The sequence below is a fragment of the Myxocyprinus asiaticus genome, chromosome 43 (genome assembly GCF_019703515.2).
Source record: "Myxocyprinus asiaticus isolate MX2 ecotype Aquarium Trade chromosome 43, UBuf_Myxa_2, whole genome shotgun sequence".
Classification (NCBI taxonomy): Eukaryota; Metazoa; Chordata; class Actinopteri; order Cypriniformes; family Catostomidae; genus Myxocyprinus; species Myxocyprinus asiaticus.
In genome coordinates, this window is record NC_059386.1 from 8,322,182 (window position 1) to 8,350,160 (window position 27,979).

The window sequence follows — 27,979 nt, forward strand, 5'->3', positions numbered from 1 at the left end:
TGCAGTGTTGGGGGGCCTCTAGTAACAGGGTTGAGAACCACTGACCTAGACTGTCTACGGAGGGTGCTAAGAGAACTCCGTAGGGCTGGACTAACAGCCAACCCGAAGAAGTGTCACCTGGGCCTGTCGGAAGCACGTTACCTGTGCTACCAAATCGGAAGAGGATTGATCATTCTCCAGGAGCAAAAGGTAGAGGTCATTCGCTCCTTTGCCAGACCAACCACCAAAACTCAGGTACGTGCAATCCTTGGGTTGACCGGGTATTACCGATGTTTCATACCTAAGTTCTCTGCTATAACCTGCCCGATAACAGATCTGACCAAGAAGGGGCAGCCGGCAAAAGTTAAATGGAACCACTTAACGGAAAAAGCATTTCAGACCCTGAAATCCGCCCTCGCATCATCCCCAGTATACCACACCCCGGATTTCAGATGCCCCTTCATCCTGCAGACAGATGCATTGGACACCGGTTTTTGGGCCATCCAATCACAAGTCCAACAAGAAGAAGAACATCCGAGAGTTTACATCAGCCTTAAGCTAAACCCAGCCGAATCCAGGTATGCCGCCGTGGAAAAGGAGGCACTCGTGGTGGTCAGTCCTGGAGCTGCGGTATTACCTGATGGGCCGAAGTTTCACCCTGGTCACAGACCATGCTCCTCTCCGATGGATGTCTCCAGCCAAGGATTCCAACATCAGGGTGACTCGCTGGTTTCTCACACTCCAGGACTTCTATTTCAAAGTCCAACACTGGGCTGGTACAGCAAACAGCAACACAGACACTCTATCTAGGATATTCTCAGGTTGGTCAGATTTGTTTCATTATGACCATCCCTCCCTCCCCCCAATCACCTCTGTGCTCCTACAGGTCCAGGGAATGTGGCGAGCATCCCATACACAGATCAGCATCACCCTATAATTGGAGATCATTATTCAATCAGCAGCGGAGAGCGCGTGCTGATCAGGTGCACCTGAAGTTAATCAGCGTGTGGAAATATAAGCGCCACTGGAAAAAGGAAGGTGAGCTTCGACTCCACTGCATTTCTAACAGTGTCTTTGTATCTCTCCTCCCATAGGCTCGAGTGAAGGATAGCTCGATCAGCACACGGAAAACACACACTCACAATGGAAGGAATTATCGTCTCTGGTAAATGCACCCCAATCCAGATACATGCACAGCCACTTCAAAGCACCCAGAGCACACAACCAAAGAAGATAGTCACCGCACTTCGTAACACCATTACCCACAAGATTATAATAAAGAGCCCCTACGGGGCAAAAACTTAAATGCTATTTCGTGTCTGTGCCTAATTCATGTGTCACACCATGTCAAAATAAAAGCTCCATGTGAAAGTGACGTGCCATAATAAAAGCTCCACCTCCAAAAAATAACTGCTTAACAAAATGCTTTTTATTAAGCAACTATGTATCATTGTATGTAAAATATAAATGTGCATGTCAATGAAAATTATTAGATCTCATTCTGCCTTGTGTTAATTTAATGAAAAACTAAGTAAACATGCCTTTATTATTTTAAAATAGATTTGTATTCAATGCCTTTAATAAATTGAATCTACTTGGCTAGAATGGCTGTAAGGATGAAATTATGGTTCATCTGACTTTAAAAAATCACTTTTTAGCTATTTCAGAGCAAATACATAATTATCGAGGTATTTATATCTCGATATATTGAATATCGTCAATAAGCTAAAAAATATCAATATTATAAAAAAAAATTGCCATATCGCCCAGCCCTATTCATGGGTGTACGACAAATGGTGCGGGACAAGTTAACCACCCAAATTTTGCAGCAAAAAAAATAATTGTGTTAGGGATTTTGGGAAATCCATAAACAAAGTATAGAGCAATAGTAATTGTTAAGGCAAGCACCACTAATAACTGTTTTCAAACAGGTTTCCGAACCACACCCAACGTCTACTTGAGCAAGGTTTCAATATATTCAGTGGGCAGCAGAGTTGATTGAAATGCTTTTTACTGTTGTCCTATTTGGGCAATAGAATAGAGGCAGAGTTGTAAATGGGAGGAACACATAAATAACATATTCAAGTGCAGCAGAGAGGAAGTGGACTTGTGCTCACTACTAACCACACAGTTTAAGCGTATGTGCTCAGCCTCCATAACATAAGCTCAATGGGTAAGTCTTTTTATTATTTTGGATTAAATTCATCTTCATGATGTTAGGAAGTCATTCTGATAATTGTTGTATTACACATTTGGTTGTGAGCTAAAATATATTTGGTTAATCTTGGAGATCTGTAGAGGCAATGTAATATTGTGTACATCCCACCAAACAAATGACAAAAGGAGAAGGAACTCGGAGTTTGCATCCTGTTGTAGGGGGTTTCAGTTTATTTTTATTTTAAGAGGATGTTTCTAAAGGCATGCTTTCTTAAACGAAACCAAAGAAAAGGTATAGTCACAATAAGGGTAGTGTCAGCATAGCAATTGCCATGGTAGCATTTTAATGTATTCAAATAATTGTATCTTTAGTGGTCTTAGTTTGGTGTTTCATTTTGAGTTTTTTATTGGCAGAGGCTATTTGCACTATTTACATTTAGTGCAAAAAGCTGTAGATGCTTTTTACTCTAACTAGCAACAAAAAGCATCTTCTTAACACTAAGTGCAAATAGTATTAGATGCTATTTGTAACCCGGTGCAAACAGTGGCATATAATATTTGCACTTCTAATTAAATACTAACATGCAGTATCACCACAGACACACAATTTATTATTGTTTTTTGTTTTTTTACTCAAATAATTGTAATATAGACAGACTATTACAGAAATCATTATTCTTTCACAGCCTAAAAAACAAACAAACATTTAAACTGAAATTAAATTTTTTAACATGTACACAAACATGCACTCTCAAACTGTAGAAAGAAAGAAAAATATATATTTTTCAACCCCTACAAACATCTACCTAAGCAACCAGAAAAAACACTATAGTTACTACAAGTATTGTTGGTAAAATAAAAAATATAATAGAAATACATAAACTGGTGGCAACTTATTACTCAGAAAAAGACAATTAGATTCTGAAAGCTTTTTACATAGTTTGTGATACCATGAAAGAACAACAGCATGGAAGAGTGGACTAAACAGACCACATTTGCTCTTAGCAATTTCAGTTACTCTAAGGAAATAATTGCACATTTATTAAAATGCATCACGACCCAAAACGTAGGACCATGCAACCCAATTTGGGTTGCTACCCAAAGCTTAAGAAATGCTGGTCTAATTTTTATACATGTTTTAAGCACATAAGTTGAGCTGTTTGATGGTGGTGGTCATTTTTGGTGTCATTGTTTGTCAATAATACAAATGTGGCTACTATTTTTAAAAGATTATACTGGGAATTTTTGCTGAATTCATGGTAACTTAATCTGGGTTTTAACTCTAAGGCAAACAAGGTTGCTTAAGATTGTATCTCTCGCTTGGTCAGCTGTGTGTCATGATCATAGAGTGTACGTAATTTGGCTTGTATTACATATCTATGTTCGTGCAAAAAGGAAGTGATTAAAATATAGTTTACTCTCATCTGTGGGGAGTACCTTATTTACTGCAGTTTCAGGAATTTGAAGACTAACAAAATCAAAGTCAAGTCAAAAGAGTCCACCCTGAAGTCTCTATATATTCTTGTCTCCAGATATGGCTCAGGTCCCAAAGTTTGACAACTTCAAAAGTAATAGCACACATCTCCTCTACAACCCGCTTGATTTGAGATATTATTAATGTACAGTATGTATCATAAAGGGTGCAGGACGAGTTAAGCACCGAAATCTAATAGTTAGAGTTTAGGGATTTGTTTAAATCCCTAATCCTATCCCTAACCTATCCTAACACAACCCAACCCAACCCAACCTAACCCAAACCATGAGCAATACTACTAGTGATGCTTACCTTAGCAAGCAACACTCTTATTAATTACTTTCTTTTGACTCTCAACCATGAAATGATTGCGTTTTATAAAGCATACATCAAAAGACCTATTTTCTCACTCCCAAGTTGGCAGATATTGCCTCTTGTGCAAGAGCCCTGTATATAGTCTCTCTATAATCTTACTATATAGATTCCAAAAGCACCCCTTAGTGTCTTATTAGAGGCCAGTAAGCCCACTGATTTCAACTGTTTTCTTTTTTGGTTGGCCAACTAAAACAGAACCTTGAGTGGTGCTTCCAGTTTAACAGTAATGACAGGAAGTATCTTTGATGAAAATTTAAATAGGTGAGATTCATATTTTAGTTGGCCATTTGAGCTTGAAGATTTCTACTATTCATACTGTACACAGTTCTTGGAGATTTCTAGAGGTTATTCACTGTTCCTAAATATTTCTAGAAGTCATAAAGTACACTGTTCAAGAAGATTTCTAGAAATCATACACTATTACGCTGAAACATCTTTCAGACTACGAAATTTTATGTTGAAGGATGTGGAAAGTCCCAAGTCCTCAAGTCCCAAGAACAGGACATCACTCTGGCCAATCATTTTGTCCGTACAGCAACCAACAGGAAGTGACATTCTGACATAGACAAAGAGTGCACCAATGTGGGCCCTAAGAGGAAATGACTTGCAGTGTGCATGATCCTGAGATCATAGGCCATCTCTGCTTGTTAGTGCTCTATCAGTTGTGCCTGAAGCTTAAACAGACTCGTTTAACTTCCGACCATATGCTAAGCATCAACCAGAGAACATGGTGATAAACACCATCCTGTACGAATGGCTCTTTCAATGAAAAAGAAGCGACCCTTTGCTCATTCACAACAGTCTCATGTGAAGATGTGCATTCAAGATCAAAATATCAAGTGAGTTTGATGGTTTCTTTACCTTGCTACCTTTCTCTTGCTGGAACACCATCTGTACATCTACAACTATATTGATGACAGAACCAAATGTATTTTATCACAGATATTTGTTGTCAACTTCTTGACTGGGTATTTTACTAGTACTCAAAACATAAAAAATTGCAACATATATCATAGTGAAACTAGCTTCAGAATAACAGAAAAACACTGGAGAGTAACAACTGTGGCCTAGTATTGGCATATTTGCATGAGTGTTACAGCAGTTGTTTTTCTGAGGAATGTTCCAACCTAAAGTGCAGTGTTAGATTTAAAATAACTTCTTTAATCGTTTCCTACAGTGTTGCCCTAGGCAGAGTTTGGCTTCTCTGCTTGAGGGGGTGAAAATGGGTCGGGTTGGGGGGTGCGTGCATCATAGGCAGCATGTATGCCACGAAAAGGTGTATTTACAGTGAAAAAATTTATTTTCAATGCAAAGAGCTGGAATGAATGTTTACATTTAAATCACAATTGCAAAAACAATGTATCACACCCTTGAAAGTAGGTTGATACTGCTCGTATAACGCTGACAGGCAATAAGATGTGCAATAGGATCACATGGTAAATCAAATTGCTGCTTCCGAATGTCCATCTACCCTCATTCTGCTGAATTACTAACAAGCGGCCTCCCCCATTAGACATTTTTGCATCAATTCAAACGTGTGCCCTGTAGCGCTAGGTTCCGGTCCTATGGAAACCAGGAAGTAGGCGCATTCAGTAGCCACATATCCACTATTTTTCCAATGCGAACCAGGGCTATAAACTGGTCAGCCGGGGCCAATAGCCTCAGACCTTGAGCTGGGAGACCAAAATCGATCTGCGTTAGCACCATCAGGCCAATAGTCCCGCAGCGTTGCCCTAAAACCCACCCTTAATACATCGCTCTGGTGCCAACGTCACACACCCCAGCCATTTCAAAAGCAAGAGGGAAACTCAAGCTGAGGTATCATGTTATCTAGTTTTCTAGAATATCAAGTTTGTAAACATTAGCTAGCTAGCAAGATAAGTTAGCATTTATAACTCATCGACTGTAACTGCCATGTGGCCCGAGTGGTCTCTCTACTAACAGTGGGACGATGTCCCAGCAAACCATCCATTACCTTGAACCATGGAAAGTTCTTTGGGCACCTTTGTCTACTGTGTTTTTAACGGATTTGTACTGTACCCGAACCTCTACCGTTGTACACTGGATACACATCCTGGCAAGTTTGGCGAAACTCCGCCTTTGACATTGACCCTGTCTCACTGCACATTTGGCCTTGTTTGGCCCAAGGGTAATCGGCGGGCCAAAAGCCATTGGTCGTTGGCCCCGAGAAAGCCCTGAGGTGGCACGATGAAGCCCCAGAATTGACAGTGGGAATGCAACTGGCCCTGGCACACACTAGCACTCCCACATTTGGCTCGATAGTGGAAAAGCAGCTAATCTGAGACAGGGGTTCTAGTCCCATGGAAACCAGGGAATAAATGCCTTTACATAAACAATGGTGAGCGTGATTCGGAGGTTGCATTTTTGCTCTAAAATTATGTTTTCACACCACTGGCGGTTAGGTTTGGAATAGAATATGCATAAAATATGCATTCCTGTTGACTGTATTACATCATTTACAACTTAAAAACAACTCCCTTCTTGTGCCACCCTATGGACATTTTACCTGGAAAAGAGTCGACAGCACTTCCGGATGAGGTCCCTGGAGGCAATGCTTCGAATTTCGGTAAACATTTTTCGACACCAAAAAAATTATTGTTTTCTAGCAGGTTTTAAAAACACTCCTCCTCTGTTTGCCATTGGTCAGCAAACAGATATTCCTACATAAATTCACACTGTTTCAGACTAATTGGGATGTGCAAACAAACAGATTTTTTGAAAATGCCACAGAGCCACAGCATTCACATTTTTCAAGATAATCAGCCTACAAATGGCTTGGGATAGGAAAAAGTATTTTAAAATAATGCACACAAGAAAACAAACTCCATCCTTTGCAAGTGTTTTTTTTTTTTTTTTTTTTAATTCAAAGTGATTTACAGTGAGGGACAGCCCCTGGAGAGAAACCAATGGTTAAGTTCCATACAATATGAATATTGCTCATCATGGCACCTTAACCTCCAGACTCCCACCCCCATTAGAAAGCAAAAAAGGTGTTTACATTACCTTTTTAAACAGGATAAACTCCTGTTTTAGTTAAAGCAATACTCAAGCTGCACTTACAAGGACATCCGTTTGATGTGAAGTGATATGCACATATTAGGAGACAGGAAATAGAGGAAAGGAAAAGACAAAGACCAAAAATAATAACTGCCCACAGCCTCTTTTCTAACCTGTGGTTTCCTATAGTTAACATAACTATCACCTCAACGAGAACCTGCGCTAAAAATTTTTTTTTTAAATATGTTTTAGAAAGTTTATGTGTGGTTCATGCTCTTGAGCAAACATTGTAGATTGCACACTGATAGTGAATGATTTGTATCGTGTAGCCAGATTTTTGACTATCAGCATAAAATGTAGTCAACATTGATTCTTATTCTGGCCAAGAAACACCCACTTAGAGTGGAAAAGGCCAACTGCAAAGCAACCAAACACCAGTCAAAAAGCAGTTTATTTAGTTTTATGTGCAGCTTCATCGATGCTACAATTAAAGACAAACACAGAAACAACTAATTTGAATAATAGTACAGCAGTCTTGGTCCACGAATGGCTGTATAGAAAGCACAGAAAAATGAGAAATGCATGTAGACTTGTATTTAGAATTTCTTTTCATCCAAAACTAATAAGTACCAATAATTTCAGGAAAACAAGAAGAACATACAGTGCTGCTTGTGAATATCTACATATAGTTTACTTGCTCAAATAAAACATCCTGGTTACTTGCGTAACCTCCATTCCCTGGTGGAGGGAACGAGATGTTGTGTCGATGTAGTGACACTAGGGGTCACTCTTGGGAGCCCGAGACACCTCTGGTCTTTGATAAAAGGCCAATGAAAATTGCAGAGTGGTATTTGCATGCCACTCCCCCAGACATACGGGTATAAAAGGAGCTGGTATGCAACCACTCATTCAGGTTTTGTGCTGAGGAGCCGAGACAAGGTCCGGCCATTTCAGCGGGTAGTTCAGCGTTGTGGCACTCTGTGCCTCATAGCCAGCACACCAGGTCGACACGTAACCTCCTCCAACATAGTTATGGGTGTCAAACGGTCCTTTGGGGACAAGTCGACTACCCAAAAGATAGAGACATGCTAACCCAGTCGTGGCCTCTTTTCCCCTTCTTTTTTTCCACTCCCTAAAAAAGAAGGGGGATTATCCGACTGGGCCGCCAAGTCTAGTCGGGGGGTGTCCCTCCCAAGGGGAGGACACCACAGAGACCACACCTCACCCAAAGTGAGGGGGGATATTTAAGTGGAAAAATACGTCACATGGTCTTGACGACCAAGTGGAGAGTCTCAAGGTAGATCCTACCCAACGGGGGAGGAGTTACTACAAACATGGAGACTGGGGCAGAGGGGCTCTGCCCAAGGAAGACGCAGTTTGCCAACAGGGAAAAGAATTAGCGGAAGATATACATCGCATGGGGTTTTACCTTACAGAGAACCGCCACATGAGGAGCACCTACCCCAGAACAGGGCTCTTAGTTAGCATGTGTACTGGGCCGGCAGTGAGTCTCTCCAAAAACACGACTGCCACAGGACTCGGAGGAAGTCAACCAGGGAACATAGTTTGTGAGCACTACTGGGAATTAATGGCGCACATCTTCAGCTCAAAAGAGGTATGTGCAAGCGATATACCCGGCTGGCTATCCCGGGCTTATCCGCTTGTATTGCGTGTCACTACCTGGGACGCAACTGGTTCCACCCGGAGGTTGTAGAACCTTGCAAAGTTGTTGGGTGTTGCCCAGCCCCATGCTCTGCAAATGTCTGTTAGAGAGGCACATCTGTCCAGGGCCCAGGAGGCTGCTACACTCCTGATAGAATGGGCTTGTAACCCTACCGGGGGCGGCATGTCCTGGGTGTGATATGCCATAGCTATGGCGTCAATGAGCCAGTGGGCGATCCTCTGCTTGGAGACAGCGCTTCCTTTCCGCTGTGCACCAAAGCAGACAAAGAGCTGCTCAGAGATTCTAAAGCTCTGCATGCGATCCAAATAGATGCGTAAAGCACTCACCGGACACAGCAACGATAGGGCTGGGTCTGCCTCCTCCTGGGGCAGTGCTCGCAGGTTCACCACCTGATCCCTAAAAGGGGTCATGGGAACCTTGGGCACATAGCCCGGTCGGGGTCTCAGGATCACGTGAGAGTAGCCCGGATCGAACTCCAGGCACGTTTCGCTGACAGAGAACGCTTGCAGGTCTCCTACCCTCTTGATGGAAGTGAGCGCAGTCAGGAGGGCAGTCTTCAAGGAGAGTGCCTTAAGTTCAGCTGACTGCAAAGGCTCAAAGGGGGCTCTCTGTAGACCCTGAAGAACTACAGAGAGGTCCCATGAGGGAACGAGGCGCAGTCTGGAGGGATTCAGCCTCCTGGCACCTCTCAGGAAGCTGATGATCAGGTCGTGCTTCACTAAGGACTTACCGTCGACTGCGTCATGGTGTGCTGCTATGGCGGCAACATACACCTTCAAGGTGGAAGGGGACAGCCACCCTTCCAACCTCTCCTGCAGGAAGGAAAGCACTGATCCGACTGCACATCTCTGGGGGTCTTCCCGTCGGGAAGAACACCACTTAGCGAACAGACGCCACTTAAAGGAATACAGGCGCCTCGTAGAGGGGGCCCTAGCCTGAGTGATCGTGTCTACCACCGCGGGTGCTTAGGTCTTCCGCGTCCTGTCCAGGGGCCAGACATGGAGATTCCTGAGGTCTGGTCGCGGGTGCCAGATGGTTCCCCGTCCCTGAGAAAGAAGGTCCTTCCTCAGGGGAATTCACCAGGGGGGGGGCCGTCGCGAGGAGCGTGAGGTCTGAGAACCACGTCTGGGTGGGCCAGTAGGGTGCTACCAGGATGACCTGTTTCTCGTCCTCCCTGACCTTGCACAGGGTCTGTGCAAGTAGGCTCACTGGGAGAAACGCATATTTGCACAGGCCAGGGGGCCAGCTTTGTGCTAGCGCATCTATGCCGAGGGGGGCCTCAGTCAGTGTGTACCAGAACGGGCAATGAGAGGATTCTTGGGAGGCGAACAGTTCCACCTTTGCCTGTCCGAATCGACTCCAAATCAGCTGGACCACCTGAGGGTGGAGTCTCCACTCTCCCCTGAGGGTAACCTGCCGTGGCAGCACATCTGCTGTAGTGTTGAGGTTGCCTGGGATGTGAGTGGCTCGCAGCATCTTGAAGTGCTGCTGACTCCAGAGGAGGAGATGGCGGGCAAGTTGTGACATACAACGAGAGCACAGACCGCCTTGGCGGTTGACATATGCTACCATTGCCATGTTGTCTGTCCGAACTAACACATGCTTGCCCTGGATCAATGGCCGAAACCTCCGCAGGGCGAGCGGAATTGCCAACAACTCGAGGCAGTTGATGTGCCAATGCAGTCATGAGCCTGTCCACAAGCCGGCGGCTGCGTGCCCATTGCAAACAGCGCCCCAGCCTGTTTTGGAGGCGTCTGTCATGACCACGACACGCCTGGAGACCAGTTCTAGGGGAACACCTGCCCGTAGAAATGAGAGGTCGGTCCAAAGGCTGAAAAGACGGTGACAGACCGCCGTGATGACCACACGATGTGTTCCACGGCGCCATGCCCATCTCGGGACTCGAGTCTGAAGCCAGTGCTGAAATGGTCTCATATGCATCAACCCGAGTGGGGTGGCTACCGCTGAGGATGCCATATGCCCCAGGAGCCTCTGAAAGTGTTTCAGTGGAACCACTGTTTTCTGTTTGAACACCTTCAAACAGGCCAGCACTGACTGGGCACGCTCGTTCGTGAGGCACGCTGTCAAAGAGACTGAGTCCAACTCCAAACTGAGGAAAGAGATGCTCTGAACTGGGAGGAGCTTGCTATTTTCCCAGTTGACCTGAAGCCCTAGTTGGCTGAGGTGTGAGAGCACCAAGTCCATGTGTGTGCACAACATGTCCCAAGAGTGAGCTAGGATTAGACAGTCATCAAGATAGTTGAGAATGCGAATGCCCAATTCCCTTAACAGGGCAAGGGCTGCCTTTGTGACCTTCGTGAAGATGCGAGGAGACAGGGACAGTCTGAAAGGGAGGACCTTGTACTGATACACCTGACCCTCGAATGCAAACCGCAGGAAGGGTCTGTGTCGAGGTAGGATCGAGACATGGAAGTACGTGTCCTTCAGGTCTACCGCCGCGAACCAATCTTGATGCCAAACGCTTGCCAGAATGAGTTTTTGCTTCAGCATCTTAAACAAGATTGTGTGTAAACCCGTTTCAGTACTCACAGGTCCAAGATTGGCCACAACCCACCGCCTTTTTTCGGTACGATGAAGTAGGAGCTGTAAAACCCCTTCTTCATCACTGCCGGAGGGAGAGGTTCTATCGCGCCCTTCCATCGTCCTTCACCAAGGTGAAGTGGAAACCGCTGAACCTGGGCGGGCACATGGCGAACTGAATCAAGTAGCCGAGTCGGACGGTCCGGACCAGCCATCGTGACGGATTGGAATGCGCAAGCCACACATCCAAGTTCCGCGCAAGGGGGACCAAGGGGACAATGTCGTCGGACGTACCGGCAGGTGGGGCCTCGCGGCAGGGTGGAGCTTGAAGTGCCACACCACGTCGTGGCCGTGCTGAGTCTAGGGACATCGAAGCACTTACTTGGCTACTTGTGACCACCCCCGGAACAGTCTGGGATGGGGGAAGAAGAGGCCTGTCCTCATAACCCGTGGAGACTGTCACATCGGGGGCGGCTGTGTGCCACAGCTGGGTGCTCAGGGGCGGAAAGACCACCGCTGGAGCGCCAATCCTGCAAGGAAAAACTCGTGGACGGTAGTCGTGATGACGACCGTGCACACTGGGTATGTGACCCAGGGAAGAAGGAAACAGCTTTTGCTGAACTGTTGGGTACTGCAGCCACTTGGGCATAAGGCGAAATCAAACAAAAAGGCAACAAAAGATTCTCCACTCGGCCCTCCAGGTGAGTGGGTTTCTTTGACCCTGGGTTGCCCATCTCAGGGGTGCTTTGACGACCTCCGTGGGTTCTTAGCGGCCGACTGTGAGATGGGTGGCATCTGCTTCCTGCGGTGGGCTCCACGCCGGGGCCGGGCTGAAGGGGCAGGCTGCGGCAGAGCCGGTGCAGTCACCGCAGGGGGACGCCCTTGGCGACGAGCAGACGGGGTATGGGATCTTGAGCCGCACCGGGGCAGGATATGCCGGATAGCCTCCATCTGCTGCTTCACCGCCGAGAACTGCAAGGCAAAGTCCTCGATGGTGTCGCCGAATAGGCCAGCCTGGGAAATGGGGGCAGCAAGGAACCATGTCTTGTCGGCCTCACCCATCTTGACCAGGTTGAGCCTCCTGGACCAATAATGTGGCCATCGTCCGCCCGAGAGATCGCGCCGAGAGACCACTCGCCAATTTTCATTGGCCTTTTATCAAAGACCAGAGTTGTCTCGGGCTCCCAACAGTGACCCCTAGTGTCACTACATCGACACAACGTCGAGTGAGTGACAGATAGGGAACTATGATTATCTTTCAAAAATGTAATGCCTTTAACCTGGTTACCTTTGGCAAATCTAGTGATTTGTACGAATCCTGAGAAGCGCTCATTGTAACAGCCTGGTACCTTGTAAAAACAACTGTGGACTGGTAAGACCTGTGCACCCTAGGTCACAACCATTTAAATCAGGGCTTGTGATTCTGGCAAGTACTTTCCATTTTTGTGTGCTATTTGTTCGGTGAATGGACTGTGGGCGGTTCATCTGGAAAGCATCGCATTCTAATTAACATCTCCTAAACATCTTAAAAAGATCAGATTCACAAACATTTCAAATCATAAGCATCTCAAAGACATCTGCTGAATGTCTTATTGACATCTGAGAGGCAACGTCTTCTAGGCGTATTGCAGATGATCAAACAACCAAACAAATACATTTTCCAGATGTAAACACACATCAAACAGATGTCTGGGTGATGTACTTGTGCTATCAGAGTAAGAAATACCTAAGATAAAACAATTTTAAATTTATTTATTTTTTTTTTTTTAAACTGTGCAATCAGCAGATTTGTAGCCACTGAAATCTCTGGGAGTTTCTTTTTTTATTAAATAATCATCAGAATCAGAATCAGAATGAGCTTTAATTGCCAAATATGCTTACACATACAAGGAATTTGTCTTGGTGACAGGAGCTTCCAGTACACAACAATACAAAAACAGCAACAAGACTTTTAAAAAATAATTAAAATTGAATAAAAAATAGATACAAATTTTAAAGAAAAAAGTATATATAGAATACACAATAGACATATATATATATATACATGTATTTCCCTATCTGTCACTCACTCAAAGTTGTGTCGATGTAGTGACACTAGGGGTCACTCTTGGGAGCCCCAAACACCTCTGCTTTTTGAAAAAAGGCCAATGGGAATTGGCGAGTGGAATTTGCATGCCACTCCCCCTGACATATGGGTATAAAAGGAGCTGGTATGCAACCACTCATTCAGATTTTCTCTTCGGAGCCGAGCAGTTGCATTCAGTGCACTGAATTCAATTCTCCCTACCGTTCACCTCAAACTGCTGGATTTACGGCACATTTCAGCGGCTTCTCCCCCTCTGCACCCATGGAGTGCAGAGAACACCCCTGGGCTCTTCGGCAGAACAAAACAAAAGAGTATATTCTAAAAGAATATATTCTCAATTCTAAAAGAGCGGCTCACACGGAACATCTTTTTAAAGATGCCTTTCCATTTGTGTGTTATTCCTGGTTGCGGTTGTTATCTCTCCACTTCTGATGGCCACGATCACTGTGTTACGTGTCTGGGTGCTGCCCATGCGGAGACATCGTTCCTGGATGGGTCTTGTCCTCATTGCGAGAACATGACCATGGCAACGTTGCGGTCGCGGCTTGCCTTCGTAAGAAAGCAAGCCACCCCAGCAGCTCCCCGCCTTTGTCCTTCTACCTACAGGTATGAGGCCACATCGGTTAGCACTGGGGGTGATTTGGGGACTTCAATGGGAGCACCTCTGCCGGGTAACCTCCCATTCCTCAGCACGCTCGCTTGCCCCGGTCGGGCTCTCGAATGAGACCGCCAGCTCGTCTCAGGGCGAGTTCGACCTCATATTCGGGGCCCGGGAAGACGATAAGTTATCAAGCACAGCATCGGAGAGCGGGCTTGTCCGGTCTGACACGGAGGCTTCGGCTGGGCTTCCTCCTTCGTGTATGGTCACCCAGTCTCAGGCTGGCGTGGAGATGACGGACATGCTTTCCCGGGCAGCCACGAGCATCGGGCTAGAGTGGAACCCTCCACTCTCCTCTGAACCCTCGCAGCTCGATAATTGGTTCCTGGGCCCAGAGCGCCACTCACGGCCGCGCCCCGCCCTGGTCCCTTTCTTCCCAGAAGTGCATGAGGAGCTGACAAGATAGTACAACATCTGCTGGGCCTTTTTCGCAATGGAGTCAATGTGGGTCTCCCACTTCAGGTCCTGCGAGATGGTAGTGCCCAGGAACCTGAATGACTCCACTGCTGCCACAGTGTTGTTTTGAATGGTGAGGGGGGACAGTGTTGGGGGGTTCCTCCTAAAGTCCACAATCATCTCCACCGTTTTGAGCATGTTCAGCTCAAGGTTGTTTTGACTGCACCAGACAGCCAGCTGTTTAACCTCCCTTCTGTATGCAGACGCATCATCATCTCGGATGAGGCTGATGACAGTGATGTCGTCTGCAAACTTCAGGAGCTTGACAGAGGGGTCCTTGGCGATGCAGTCATTGGTGAAGAGGGAGAAGAGTAGTGGGGAGAGCACACATCCCTGGGGGGCACCAGTGCTGATTGTACAGGTGCTGGAAGTTAATTTCCCCTGTCTCACAAGCTGCTGCTGTCTGTCAGAAAGCTGGTAATCCACTGACAGATAGGCGTGGGAACAGAGAGTTGGTGTAATTTAGTCTGGAGAATAGCTGGGATGATGGTGTTGAAAGCTGAACTAAAGTCCACAAAAAGGATCCTTGCATATGTCCCTGGTCTGTCCAGATGTTGCAGGATATGATGCAATCCCATTTTGACTGCATCATCCACAGACCTGTTTGCTCGATAAGCAAATTGAAGGGGATCTAGAAAGGGTCCAGTGATGTCCTTCAGGTGGGCCAACACCAGTCTCTCAAATGACTTCATGACCACAGATATCAGGGCGACAGGTCTGTAGTCATTAAATCCTGTGATTTTTGGTTTCTTTGGGATGGGGATGATGATGGGGATGGCCAGCTGGTTAGCACAGGATCTATGACATGCAGGTGAAACGCCATCTGGGCCCTGTGCTTTCCTTATCCTTTGTTTTCGAAAGCCACGGCACACATCATCTTCACAGATCTTAAGTGCAGGTTGAGTAGCAGGAAGGGGGAGGAGGGGGGTTGCAGGAGGTGTTGGTGTTTGTGTGAAGTGAAGTGAAGGTCAGAGTGGGTGTGGGGTGTGAGATTGGGCCTTTCAAATCTACAGTAGAACACATTCAGGTTGTCAGCCAGTTGTTGGTCCACCACAGGGTTTGGGGTAGGAGTCCTGTAATTCGTAAGTTGTTTCATGCCACACTGATGCAGAGTCATTAGTTGAAAACTTGTTTTTCAGCTTCTCAGAGTATCTTCTTTTAGCCACTCTGATTCCCTTATTCAGTGTGTTCCTGGCCTGATTGTACAAGACTTTATCCACAACTCTGTAAGCATCCTCTTTGGCCTGATGAAGCTGCTTGAGTTCTGCTGTAAACCATGGTTTGTCATTGTTAAATGTTAAATAAGTCCTAGAAGGAATGCACATATCCTCACAGAAACTGATATATGATATTACAGTATCTGTGAGCTCGTCCAGATTGGTGTCTGCAGCTTCAAAAACACTCCAATCAGTGCAGTCAAAGCAGGCTTTTAGTTCCAGCTCTGCTTCATTGGTCCATCTCTTTACAGTCCTAGATTTTAATTTATGTCTGTAGGTTGGAAGAAGATAAACCAGACAGTGATCAGATAGTCCCAAAGCTGCTCTAGGAACAGAGCGATATGCAACCTTTATTGTTGTGTAGCAGTGATCCAGTATATTTCTGTCTCTGGTTGGGTATGTAATGTGCTGTTTGTATTTGGGCAGTTCACGTGTGAGGTTTTCTTTGTTAAAATCCCCAAGAATAATAATAACTGTGTCCGGGTATTGTTGTTCCATGTCTGTGATTTCATCAGCCAGCTGTTGCAGCGCAGCATTCAAATACGCGTTTGGCACGATGTACACACTCACCAGAATAAATGAGGAAAACTCCCGTGGCGAGTAGAAAGGCTTACAGTTAATAAAGAGTGCTTCCAAATTAGGACAGCACATATTCTTTAAAGTTTTTACATCTGTGCACCAACTTTCATTGATGTAAAAGCATGTTCCACCACCTCTCGTTTTCCCCGTTAACTCCACGATGCGATCCGCTCTGAACAGCTGAAAGCCCGGCAGATGTAACGCGCTATCCGGAATGGCTTCACTCAGCCAGGTTTCTGTGAAGCACAAGGCAGCAGAGGTTGAAAAGTCCTTGTTTGTGCGGGTGAGGAGATGTAGTTCATCCGTTTTGTTATGGAGAGAGCGGAGATTCGCTAAATGAATTCTCGGCAGCACTGTTCGAAAGCCACACCAACGGAGCTTGACCAGCGTGCCTGCTCATCTCCCTCACCTGCGTCTCATAGCGCGTTTAAACAACACAGCTGCGCCTCTGACTAAAATGTCCAACAAAACGTCAGAATATTCAAAATCCGGGAAAAGATTGACTGGTATATGCTGTCGAATGTTCAGCAGTTGGTCTCTGGTAAAACTGACCAGAAAAAGATTATTAAACACAGGACAAACAAACAAAAACAACAAAACAATAGGAGCGCTCCACACCGAGGCGGCCATCTGCAGTGCCATCATGATGTATCATGACAGTGCACCATGGTTTTAAAAACAATGCCTAATAATGAGCACAGTGCCATTGTCATTTTACAATAAATTGATCTAATATTAAGTCAATTGTCAGATATTTTAAGTCACATGATGCTGGAGCAACGGGAGAAAGGTTAGGAAAAACTGTGTATGGTAACAGACAGATTATAAATAAAGAGATATAGAGGCCTGCTTGAAAATTACATTTAGACTTAAAGTTTGAGAGAGGTTGTGGGGTACAGATATGTACACCAACATACTGTAACATTTTAATAAGCTTTGCATATATTAATTGAACAGTTAAAGGGATAGTACACCCAAAAATGAAAATTCTCTCATCATTTACTCACCCTCAAGCCATCCCAGATGTGTATGACTTTCTTTCATCTGCCGAACACAAACAAAGATTTTTAGAAGAATTTTTAGAAGAGGATGCTCCCAAATACAGGATTTCGAAGGGAAAAAAATGCGCTAAAGTACACATTAGTGTATATTGTGTTTAGCAGCGTGCCGTTTTCATGATAAACCACTCAAATTTTAAAAATTACATATCGGATGAAACTAGAGGCTTTAATCTTTTGACTCAAACAGGTTTCAGTGTAAAATCTTAATTAGGTTTCTTACCAGATTTAGTTTTGTTGGCATTTCTCCCAAAGACAAACTCTGCTGTGATTGGCGCCATGTTGTTTTGTCACATGACTCCGTATGTCAAAAGTTTAACCCTTTATTATGGACATGTGCAGTATACTACAGTATATATCTGTTAATCAGTGTATAAAAGGTGAGGTAACTAACAAAACAGAATAAAATTTGATTTTGCAACTTTTAAAAATGGCATAAGACATAAAATAAACAAACCAATTTATTGAATGCTATTAGCTAACTCACCAACTGGTCAATGATAGTGAATGTTTGCAGCATTGGTCGCTTTTCAAAGTGGAATGATTTTTGACAGTGTTACTTCATCTGAATATTGATTTACAGTATATTTACAGTTTTATTATAATTTTATTTGTTCATTTGTTGTTATAGTGGTTGTCTCAGCCTATTTAGTTTGAATACTAAGTCAGTATAGTTACAAGTAATGATAAACTACCCCAAAACGGTATTGCCTCATAGTATGATCACATGATATATTTATTATTAGTAGCGGATCCTGGAATAGGCGATATGGGCAGGCGCCTAGGGCGGCAATGCTCTCAGAGCAAAATCGTGATGGGAGAAAGGTCCCCCGAATTGTGCCGCCCCGCACCTACGTTATGAACAAACATATGATAACTATGATAAACAGTAGGCCTATAGGTAGGTTACACCATGACACAGGATCTTCTGAGTGGTCTTGCAATAATTAATATCAACCATGTGATTGCAGGGCAGATATGACGATGTCATTGATGATTTTGCATCAATGAAAACTAGGAGGGGAGGGTTAAATTTTAAATAAGGGATTATGTGTAATAGCACAGAGTAGCAGCTATTTGTAAGAATTCTGCCATATACTTTATTTATTGACTCTATAATTTAATTGTGCAATTTAAGTTATGTACTGAATATACTGTATAATTTTAATGTTAATAGAATGTGCCATTTATTTATATATATATATAAGGGTGTTAAGGGGGGTGCTACGTCTGATCTCACCTAGGGCACTAAGTAAGCCAGAAACGCCACTGTTCATTATTATACTTGCTGACACATTAAGAGCTGGTCAAGTCCTGGCCACTGTCTTCTATGGATGGAACAATTGTTAAAATGTCACAACCAGTGAATAATCTTTTGCAGAAACATTGACACGTCACTGTGGTATGATCATATCTGTCATAGAAACTTGAACCACAAAATTTGCTTCCTAGGGTACACTGAGCAGTACATATTACTGGGAAAATTTGGTAGATTTTTAATCGAAAATTATTTAAATCAGGCTGTGAACCAACAATCAGATCAGTGTGTAATATGCATCAGACGTGATGTCTGGTTGTGAAATGCAAATAAAAAAATGCAACTAACAATATGGTCGACTGTGTGTCTAATCAAATTCTACTGTATATTGAAGCAAATTCATGTGGTCGATATGGACACGTTACATGACACGTTGTTCACACTCTAAGCTAAACAGTTTTGGTACGCCACTTTTTATGTACGATATAAAATATACTGTAGGTTCTGAAACAAAACCAGTTGAAAAGCACTGTTTTAATTGGGTGGCTAAAATATTTCCTGTTCACTTGTTGAATTCCTCCATTTTAACGCCTGCATAATCACATATTGGATTGTGCCTTATACTGTTGAACTTCAAACAAAAGAATTGGGAAGTGATATGAGTATGGCTGGCATCTTCCTAACCCCTCCTTGCATTTAGACTACAGTTCCTATGTGGCATGACCAACCTGTGTTTGACTATCGTCTCTGTTTATACTCTCTTGTAGATTTGCGATTAATACAGTATACTGTAGTTCAGATCAACCCATATGTTTGTTTGCAATAGCAAGGCATTGGTAGGTCACTGTGACTAATGCTGTTCCTTCAAGTCAGTTTATGTTGGAAACAACAGCCATACATAGTGTGAACAATAACAGTACATGTCAAGTCATGGGTATTCTGTTGAGAAATTGTTTTCCCCTACTTTATGCCTAAAGCTGTTATTGCTTTTATAACAATAAAGCAAGTAAATTGGTAGAACAAACTCAGTATCTCAACTAGAATATTTACATTATCTGAAGGGAGGGGGGCTGCTACAGTAAGTGGTTGCGATGGTGTTTTGAGGTGCCTTGTGTGTTCTGGGTGGTAGCATTACTAGGGCATTACTAGGTGGTTGCTTACAAGCCAAGTCAAAAGGTTCCATCCCCAAGTCTCTGATACGCAGTTCCGAGGTGAAATGTCCACTAAGTAGCTGAGTAAAATTTTCTTTCAAACAGATATGATTAATGCTCTATTGAGTTTTAAATCAACAAAACTGACCTCCCTACCGTAAACCTTAAACCTAAACCAAACTGATAGTGTCATAAAAAGTAAATGAGATGAAAAACGCAATTGCTGAAAAACCACGTCATTTTGTGGTGCTTCTATGACACTTTCGTCTCTTGTGTAGACTCGTATGTTCTTTAGGACTCGTACCCAAGTGCAGCGATCTCTATAAGTTGAGCTATTGCGCACTTCAACCTAGTCTCATAGAATGAACGAAACTATAACAACATTTTTGCAAACTCACTTTTTTAGGTGCTGCGTTCCACAGTTAGCTGCAGTTTCCTGGTGAAATGAAAACTAGAGGTGCTACAACTACTGTGTGTTTTATTCACTTTTACACAAATCATGACTACAATGGCTTATTATGACTTTATAAACACTTATTTTTTTTACACTATTACTCACACATTGCTATGTTATGATATTGAAACATTTTTATTCTAATGCATCATTTGAAAAACTATACATTTTTACGCTTGTATTACAGACTCATCTACATTTACACACTTCACAATCTAATGTGATTAGTTTCTATGATAGCTCACCTGATAGAGTGATGGACTTTAAACTTGGAAGACTGTGGTTTAAGACCAGTCAAGCACTTGAGGTAACATGCAAGACAACACAGTAAATTTGCTTTTCATTTCTCTTTTTGTTTTTGGACACTTTGGTTAGGTTTAGGCAATGGTTAAGGGTAAGGATGTCTGTTTTATGTCTACCTCTCATTTGATTTTAGATCACTATTGGTTAGGTTAAGATTACAGTTTTAGGTTAGGGAGGTATGTTTTACTCATTAAAGCCTAAATCTATTATTCACCTTAAAAACCTAGTCTGCTTTTGGCGCCAACCACTGGACATTTTCCTGGGAACCTGCAGCCAAAATGTGTAATAAGGCACATCATTTTGTTTTGCAAAAATGTTGCCACAGTGACGTAATTTTCATGAGACCAGGCTGGCGCATTTCGAGCAGATTTTAACAAGCTTTTTTGTAGTTATGTAATACAAACTTTACAATGTATCGCTTTACAAGTCATGCGCTATAATAAAAGTGTTTTGATGTTTAAAGATAGTATTGTATGAAGAACAGGGTGAAAAGTAAGTGTTTATGGACGTGTAATCTGCCGTTTAACTCATGATTTGTGTGAAAGTAAATAAAAGCCATTGTTGTTGTAGCGCCTCTAGTGTTCACTTCACCAGGAAAGTGTCGCAATACGTACAACAAACCACGTATTATCATTTTGCAAAAATCTACGTGTAGTAACACTTTTCTGTTTCTTTTGTATCCATTTGTTGCAAGGAAAGAAAAATAATTTTATTCAGTTGCACAAAGCTCACAACAAAATTCATTCAACAAAGCACAGAAACCCAATTTTACTTAACTGAGACCTGATGTTAAAAATGGATGGAAAGATTAAGCAATTTAGATTTCTGCTTATAGTGCTGTTGTGCAGAAGCTGTGTAACCTCATTATATCAACCTATAAAAAATGTACGAAAAGAAAGTCAGAACAAGTATGAGAAGACATGTCGCTTCCAGAAACAAGCTGCAATGGCCATAAAATGCTGCTGCTTGTCCTTAAATTTCCTTGAAGTCAAGTCTGTATGAAGGTCGGGAGTATATTTTGCTGCTCAACCACAATGTGCCACACTAAACTTCTACTTAACTCCTAAAAATATTATCCTCTGTGCCACATGCACGCTCACAGACTATAATTCTTTGGTTGCATATTTAAACAGGATTCCATCCTTACATCATACAGTAGTTGCCATTTTGTTTCGCTTTTAGGTCGCAGTTGTCTCCTGGGATATGTCTAATCTGCACTCCACCCAGGTTTAGAGAAATTAGAAGATAATCAGATGGACTTTTCCTCTTTTACCATCTAAATCTGCTAAAATCTTGCAGCTCGCAGTAGTCCACCCAGGAGGGGCTTGAACTTTCCAGAGGAAATGTGGAGTTTCCTGTCCTTTCTTTGTCATGGCTAGATTCAAGGTTTTAGCTAGAGGTTTGGAGATAGCTGTAAATGCTTTGGTGGAGAAGAATATGTCATCAAAGTTGTGGTGATCTCAAGTCTCTTCTAGGTCTTTGAGTATGTTTAGGGAGAGTACAGCAGTGCAGAATATTAGAAGATGTGTCAGCAAGAGGTAAGCTTTCACACCCAGAAAGAAAGAGTGATTTTTAGGATGGGGCATTCTTGCATGGAATTATTGGTGTGGGTGGGTTATTGAAGAAGTTTGTGTGGAGTTGGGTTATTATCTTGGATGTAGTACAAAGAAATGCTGTTCATAATTACAATCTACTTTTTGTGATTACTGTATGTTGTGATATGCCTGGGAATTCACTTTACTAATATGCTGTGTGGAAATGGTGGAGGTACAGCAGGATTTTTTTTCTGGTTCCTGTCATTGTTAGTGCTCTTCGGATAACGGGGGGGGGGGGGGGGGATCATAATATTTTATTATTATAGACTGTCTCATCTCTGTGTTTTGACTGAGCATGTTGTTGATTTAAGCAGAAGAATGCCCTTGTAATTTGTTATGTCTGTTTTTATGGTTCCAACATTATACATTTGGACTTGTTTAGACATTGAAAGATAGTTTTGAAAAGCATTTATTATTATCTGTGCTTGTTAGGGGTTTTAGAAAATCCCCTAACCTAACCCTTACCTAACCTAGCCCTAACCCTACCCTAAACCTTGAACCTAAACCTTACAAATGGTGTCAAAATGCAAATGTGAGGTGAAAAACACAGTTGGTGAATGAACCACATAATTTTGTGTTGTTTCAATGATTTGGGTCACATGTCAACTCTCGTGCTCTTTGGTACATATGTCCTGGTCCTTTGCATTTCAAGCGCAATGCTTTATTAGTTAAGTTATTGGAAAACTTGATGACACTTGTATAAACTTGTAAATGTATTTGGTTATGTAATGCAAATGTTAAAATGCATTGTCTAACAAGTAATGCGCTATAGTAAAAGAGTTTTGATGTCATAAGAAATCATTTTGTGAGTAATAGGGTGAAAAGTAAGTGTTTATGCACTGTTAATCTTGCTGTCTTGTGATTTGAGTAAAAGTAAATAAAAGGCATTGTTGTTTTAGAACCTCTAGTGTTCATTTCTGCCACAATACATACAATGAGCCACATACAAATAATTTTTGAAAAGAGACCAGGTTGGCTTCGCTTTTGCTACAGAGATGATGAATACCTCACATTGTGGGGGTTGTTCAGCAGAGGTGTGATATTACTTATGCTATTGGTAAGTGATCAAACTTACACTTAAAAGAAACATAGACTACAGGGACACGTGCCACATCTAGGGACCAGAATATCATTGAGACTTGAGGGTGGACTCTTTTGACTTGGGACAGTAAGCAAACACCCTATGTCATAGTAACATGCTAACCACTCAAAACACCTTAGCTTCTGCAGAGCAACCTAACCTTGTGGCAGCAAGTTTTGCACGTTTTTGCACACAAATTTTGTTCCAAAAATGTGAAAATCTAATTCAGCATTTTTATTCAGATATTTTACATTAGCCAAGGTGAAATCAGACCAGAGCTCTTAATTCTATAATTATATGAATGACAACTTTCCTCTTGATTATAGAAACATGGCTGCTACACTGGTCTCCTGGCCCATTCCCATGAGGGCTATCGGAGCTCAGAATCTGCTCACCATGCCAGGAGGAGTGACCACATCTGGATACCTGCACAAGAAAGGAGGCAGCCAGTTAAGCCTAATGAAATGTGAGTGCTGCATAGAGAGAGACAGAAACATCAAACATATAATACATTATATCAGATAAAGACAGAGAAAAAATACTGCTAATTTAGGTCTGTGCATTAATGTAATCATCCAGTTTAAATACAACTTATATTCAAATAACTTTCTCCCACAGTTTGTAATATCAAACAAAAACACATTTACTGTACAGTAATGCACTTATAATGGAGGCCTATTGTGCAAATGTACAGCACAGAAATAAACATTACAGTTATCATACTGTTTCAAAAGTATAACTATTACACTTAAATTTATCCATGTTATATGTCATGACCATGTAAAGCCAGTAAACTTGGTAATATCCATACTTTCAATATCCAAATAATGATACCAAAATTGTGGTATTTTACCCAGAATATTCAATTAATAATAAATAAAAGTACTACCATACTACCAGTCAACCAAATATACACTGTTGCTTTGCATTCATGTACTGTAATGATTGGGTTGATTTATGTGGCTTGCACATACATATATTGAGTGTCTTCTAATCCGACAGGGCCTCTTCGGTTCATTATAATCCACAAAGGCTGCGTCTACTATTTCAAGAGCAGTACTTCTGCTGTGCCACAAGGTGCATTCTCACTCAGTGGCTATAACAGGTTAGTTGTACAACTGCATTTTCCAATTCACCAAACTGTCGTTCACACCATCTATATCAGTTTCCTTTGCATTTCTCAGACTGCATTTTCATATATGATGTTGTGTCTGTGGTCATTTAGATAGGGGGAAAGTTTGAGTACACCCCCTCTCTTCAGTGTGTATGTTAAGTTCACCACTGGCCATCTTTGCACGATTCATGGCCACATCCTGTCCACAGACATTCGTGCACTCTTCAATGTGGCCTTTTTAGCTTGAGATTCGATTCTGCAAAGAATTGGCCTTCATCGCTGTTTCCTGTAAATGTTTTGTTTGTTAAAGGAATAGTTCACCCAAAGATGAAAATTCTCTCATTTACTCGCCCTCATTCCATCCCAGATATTTATGACATTCTTTCTTCTGCAGAACACTAATGGAAATGTTTAGAAGAATATCTCAGATCTGTTGGTCCATACAATGCAAGTGAATGGGGTCCAAAACTTTGTAGCTTTAAAAAGCACATAAAGGAAGCATAACATAATCCATAACACTCTAGTGTTTTAATACTTGTCTTCTGAAGCAATCCAATCAGTTTTGGTTGTGAACAAATTTCAAGCTCGAGCACCATCTAGAACTCTGAGCATGCATCAAGCACTAGGAAGTGTAATCAAGCTTAAAATCATGATCGACAAGGAGACTGCAGATGTCAAGATTTATAGTGAAAATTAAGTTACATTTTGGCCTGTTCACACCCAAAACCGATTGGATCACTTCAGAAGACATGGATTAAACCACTGGAGCCTTATGGATTACTTTTATGCTGCTTTTATATGCTTTTTGGAGCTCAAAAGTGCTAGAACCAGAAATGAAAGTTCTGTCATCATTTAAACACCTCATGTTGTTTTAAACCCATATGACATTCTTCATAGGGAGAATGTTTGGGACCGACAGCTTCAGTCACCATTCACTTTCATTGTATGAAAAACACAAAATTGCAATGCAAGTGACTGATGGCTGAGGCGGTAATTCTCTAACATTCTGCCAAACATCTCTGTTTGGAAAAGGTTGGAAAAACATGAAGGTGAGTAAATGATAGAATTTCATTTTGGGGTGATCTATCCCTTTAAATGTTCTGTTTAATGTGTTGCAGTATATTCCATGGAGTTAAAGGGATGGAAATTGTTTAGGGGCCTGGTGTAGTTCTCCGAGCAGGTTCAATGTGCCATGGGCTGTACGTGTAATTATTGCGTCTGAATTGTTACTGCTGTGGTTGTGTATAAATAGCCCTCTAAATTAATACAGCTGAGCACAGAGACTATTCTCAGATGAGACAAACTATCTGGAGTCTTTAACCATTTATGTGACACTAGAGATACAGTTCTTTTCTCTTAAAGGGATAGATCACACAGAAATTAAAATGGATATTTTAATTATTTTATTATTTACTCATCCTCGTGTTCTTCTGTGGAACAGATAAAGAGATGTTCTGAAGACTGTTTATATAGCTTTTTTCAATACAATGAAAGAAAATGCAGTGACAAAGGACAAAAAACCCACCAGAAAAATACTATTAAAATAGTCTATACAAAGTTTTCTGAAGCCATGTGATACTTTGTTTGAGGAACAGAGTTCAACAGACCAAAATTTTAGTTGTTATTTACTGAAAACCACTGTAGCTCTCAAATCACATTCATGAATGCGCATATTCAAATTTGGAGTATCTACATGTTTGATGTCAATAGTTTCCATCCACATATTTTTATGTATATTTTTTTATATTGCTTAAAAAATGTTGGATGGAAATACCAAGATGCCAATAAAATCTCCAAAATGCGCATAAGAAATTTTTACGCTCGCTTGAGGTGGATACATTTTCTATTCGATAAGAAGACGTGCATAAACTACAATAAAAACACATTTACCAAATATATTCCTATAGAATTTATCTATAAGAATATAGATGCACGTTTCTGTTTGGCACCAATTTCCCAACATGGGATGGAAACGCTGCTTTATTCGAACATAGTTTTTCCGATATACCGATTTGGCGCATAACTTAATTTCGCAACTTGAATGGAAACATGACTAATGCGCACAAGTCGATTAACTACTTTTAATGTGCTTTTAAGGAGCTTTGCAGTCCCTGGTCACTATCTGCTTTGTTGTTGTATGGAAAAGATCAGTGTGAACATTCTTCAGAACATCTCCTATTGTGTTCCACAGAAGAAAGAAAGTCATTCAGGTCCGGAACAACATGAGGTTAAGTAAATAATTAGAGAATTTTGATTTCAGGGTGAACTTTTCCTTTAAGTACATTTTAAAATAAGTAAAATCATTTTTTTATTGGAGTAGGCTATCTTGACTAACCCAAGATTAATGAACACATTTTAGGCTATCAAAATGCTCAGAGTTAAACAAGTGTATTACTGTGTGTAGTTATAACAACAGTTTGCACATAAACATTTCTGTTTTTTTATTGTATTAATTGCCACCCATTCAGCTTACCAAAATGGTTTTATTGATTGTTAGAGTCTTACGCGCAGCAGAGGAGACAACATCTAGCAATGTTTTCCCTTTCAAGATTGTCCACTTCAGTAAAAGACACAGAACGTGGTATTTCTCAGCAGCGAGTGAGGATGAGAGAAAGGTGAGATCTCGCTATAGGCAACTAAGAGCAACTTCCTGATGACTGTGTTTTTATGAAGAATGACAATAAATTGTGTCAGTACATAACAGTTAAATCTGATCATGTTTTTTAAACTCTGACAGAAATGGATGCGACACTTACGAAAAGAAATAGACCATTTTAATGATAAAAGAGAATCGCACATATCAAGGTAACACAACATCTGCCATTCTGACAACTCTCATAAAATTCATTGCTCAGTTTGTGATGTCAGCATGTTACATTTTCTTTTATTTTCATCTGTGCCTGAGATAACCACTAAAATGATCTTAATGTACAGTACTTTAATGCAATGTGTAGGCTTGCTTTGCACATAATGAACTTAAACCCAATTTGGGTTTTACCTCTCCATTTTTACATTCGTTTTCTCAGGAATTTCACACTTGAAAGATTTCACCACTTCCTTTTGTGTCTGGTAATGTAAATTACATCTGCAATTATACTATAACATTTTTCTCATGAATTGCTTTTATATTTTAATAGTGATGACTTAGATGAATACGACCGAATAGAAGAACATCTGGAAATCAGTCATAATGAAGATGACTATGAATCAGGTATGAAATTAGAGAGAGGGTTATGAAATGAGTTGTCTCCATCTGTGGATTTAGATAGACAGTCACAGTGTTCTCATGTAACAATTTAACTAATTATATAATTATGTTACTATATAAATTGTGTTTATATAAAAGTATAAAAAAGATTATAGTTTTGTATAGATATTACATTTAAAATTCTTCAAATTTGATTTAAACATAGCTCATTTCATTTAAGACTGTAACGAATTATATATGTCTATAAAATGTGTTTATGGAAAGCAGAAACAATATTTTCTTTAATATTTAAATAAATACAATAATTAATCATGTAATAAATTGTCTATTAAAATGGGCTTATGTAAAAGTAAAACATGCGTTATAAACAATTTTATATAGATATTACATATAAAAATTATAAATGTAATTATTTAACCTTTAATTTTAATTCATACAAATCTTTAATATCATTTAATTTAAATATTTAACAAATGTTTATAAAAATGTGTTTAAAGAAAAGAATAAAAAATGTATTTAACAATAATTACGTA

The 27,979-nt window shown here is 41.5% G+C and overlaps 1 protein-coding gene across 6 annotated transcripts in view; it reads left to right on the forward strand.

The window, feature by feature from the left end:
• Positions 1-2,072: 2,072 nt before the first annotated feature.
• The window catches only part of sh3bp2 (SH3-domain binding protein 2), a 34,694-nt gene continuing 8,787 nt past the window's right edge, over positions 2,073-27,979 (forward strand). Inside the window, exons 1-6 of one of the 6 annotated variants that reach the window (XM_051684815.1) lie at positions 2,073-2,152; positions 23,451-23,590; positions 24,127-24,229; positions 26,736-26,853; positions 26,976-27,043; positions 27,376-27,449. In XM_051684815.1, coding sequence (XP_051540775.1) covers positions 23,455-23,590; positions 24,127-24,229; positions 26,736-26,853; positions 26,976-27,043; positions 27,376-27,449 — 499 coding nt within the window. In that variant the 5' untranslated portion in view covers positions 2,073-2,152; positions 23,451-23,454. Of the gene's footprint in view, positions 2,153-4,604; positions 4,825-21,840; positions 21,987-23,450; positions 23,591-24,126; positions 24,230-24,632; positions 25,438-26,735; positions 26,854-26,975; positions 27,044-27,375; positions 27,450-27,979 lie in introns of those variants that run through there. The other 5 variants (XM_051684814.1, XM_051684811.1, XM_051684810.1 and 2 more) reach the window with 5 other exon arrangements.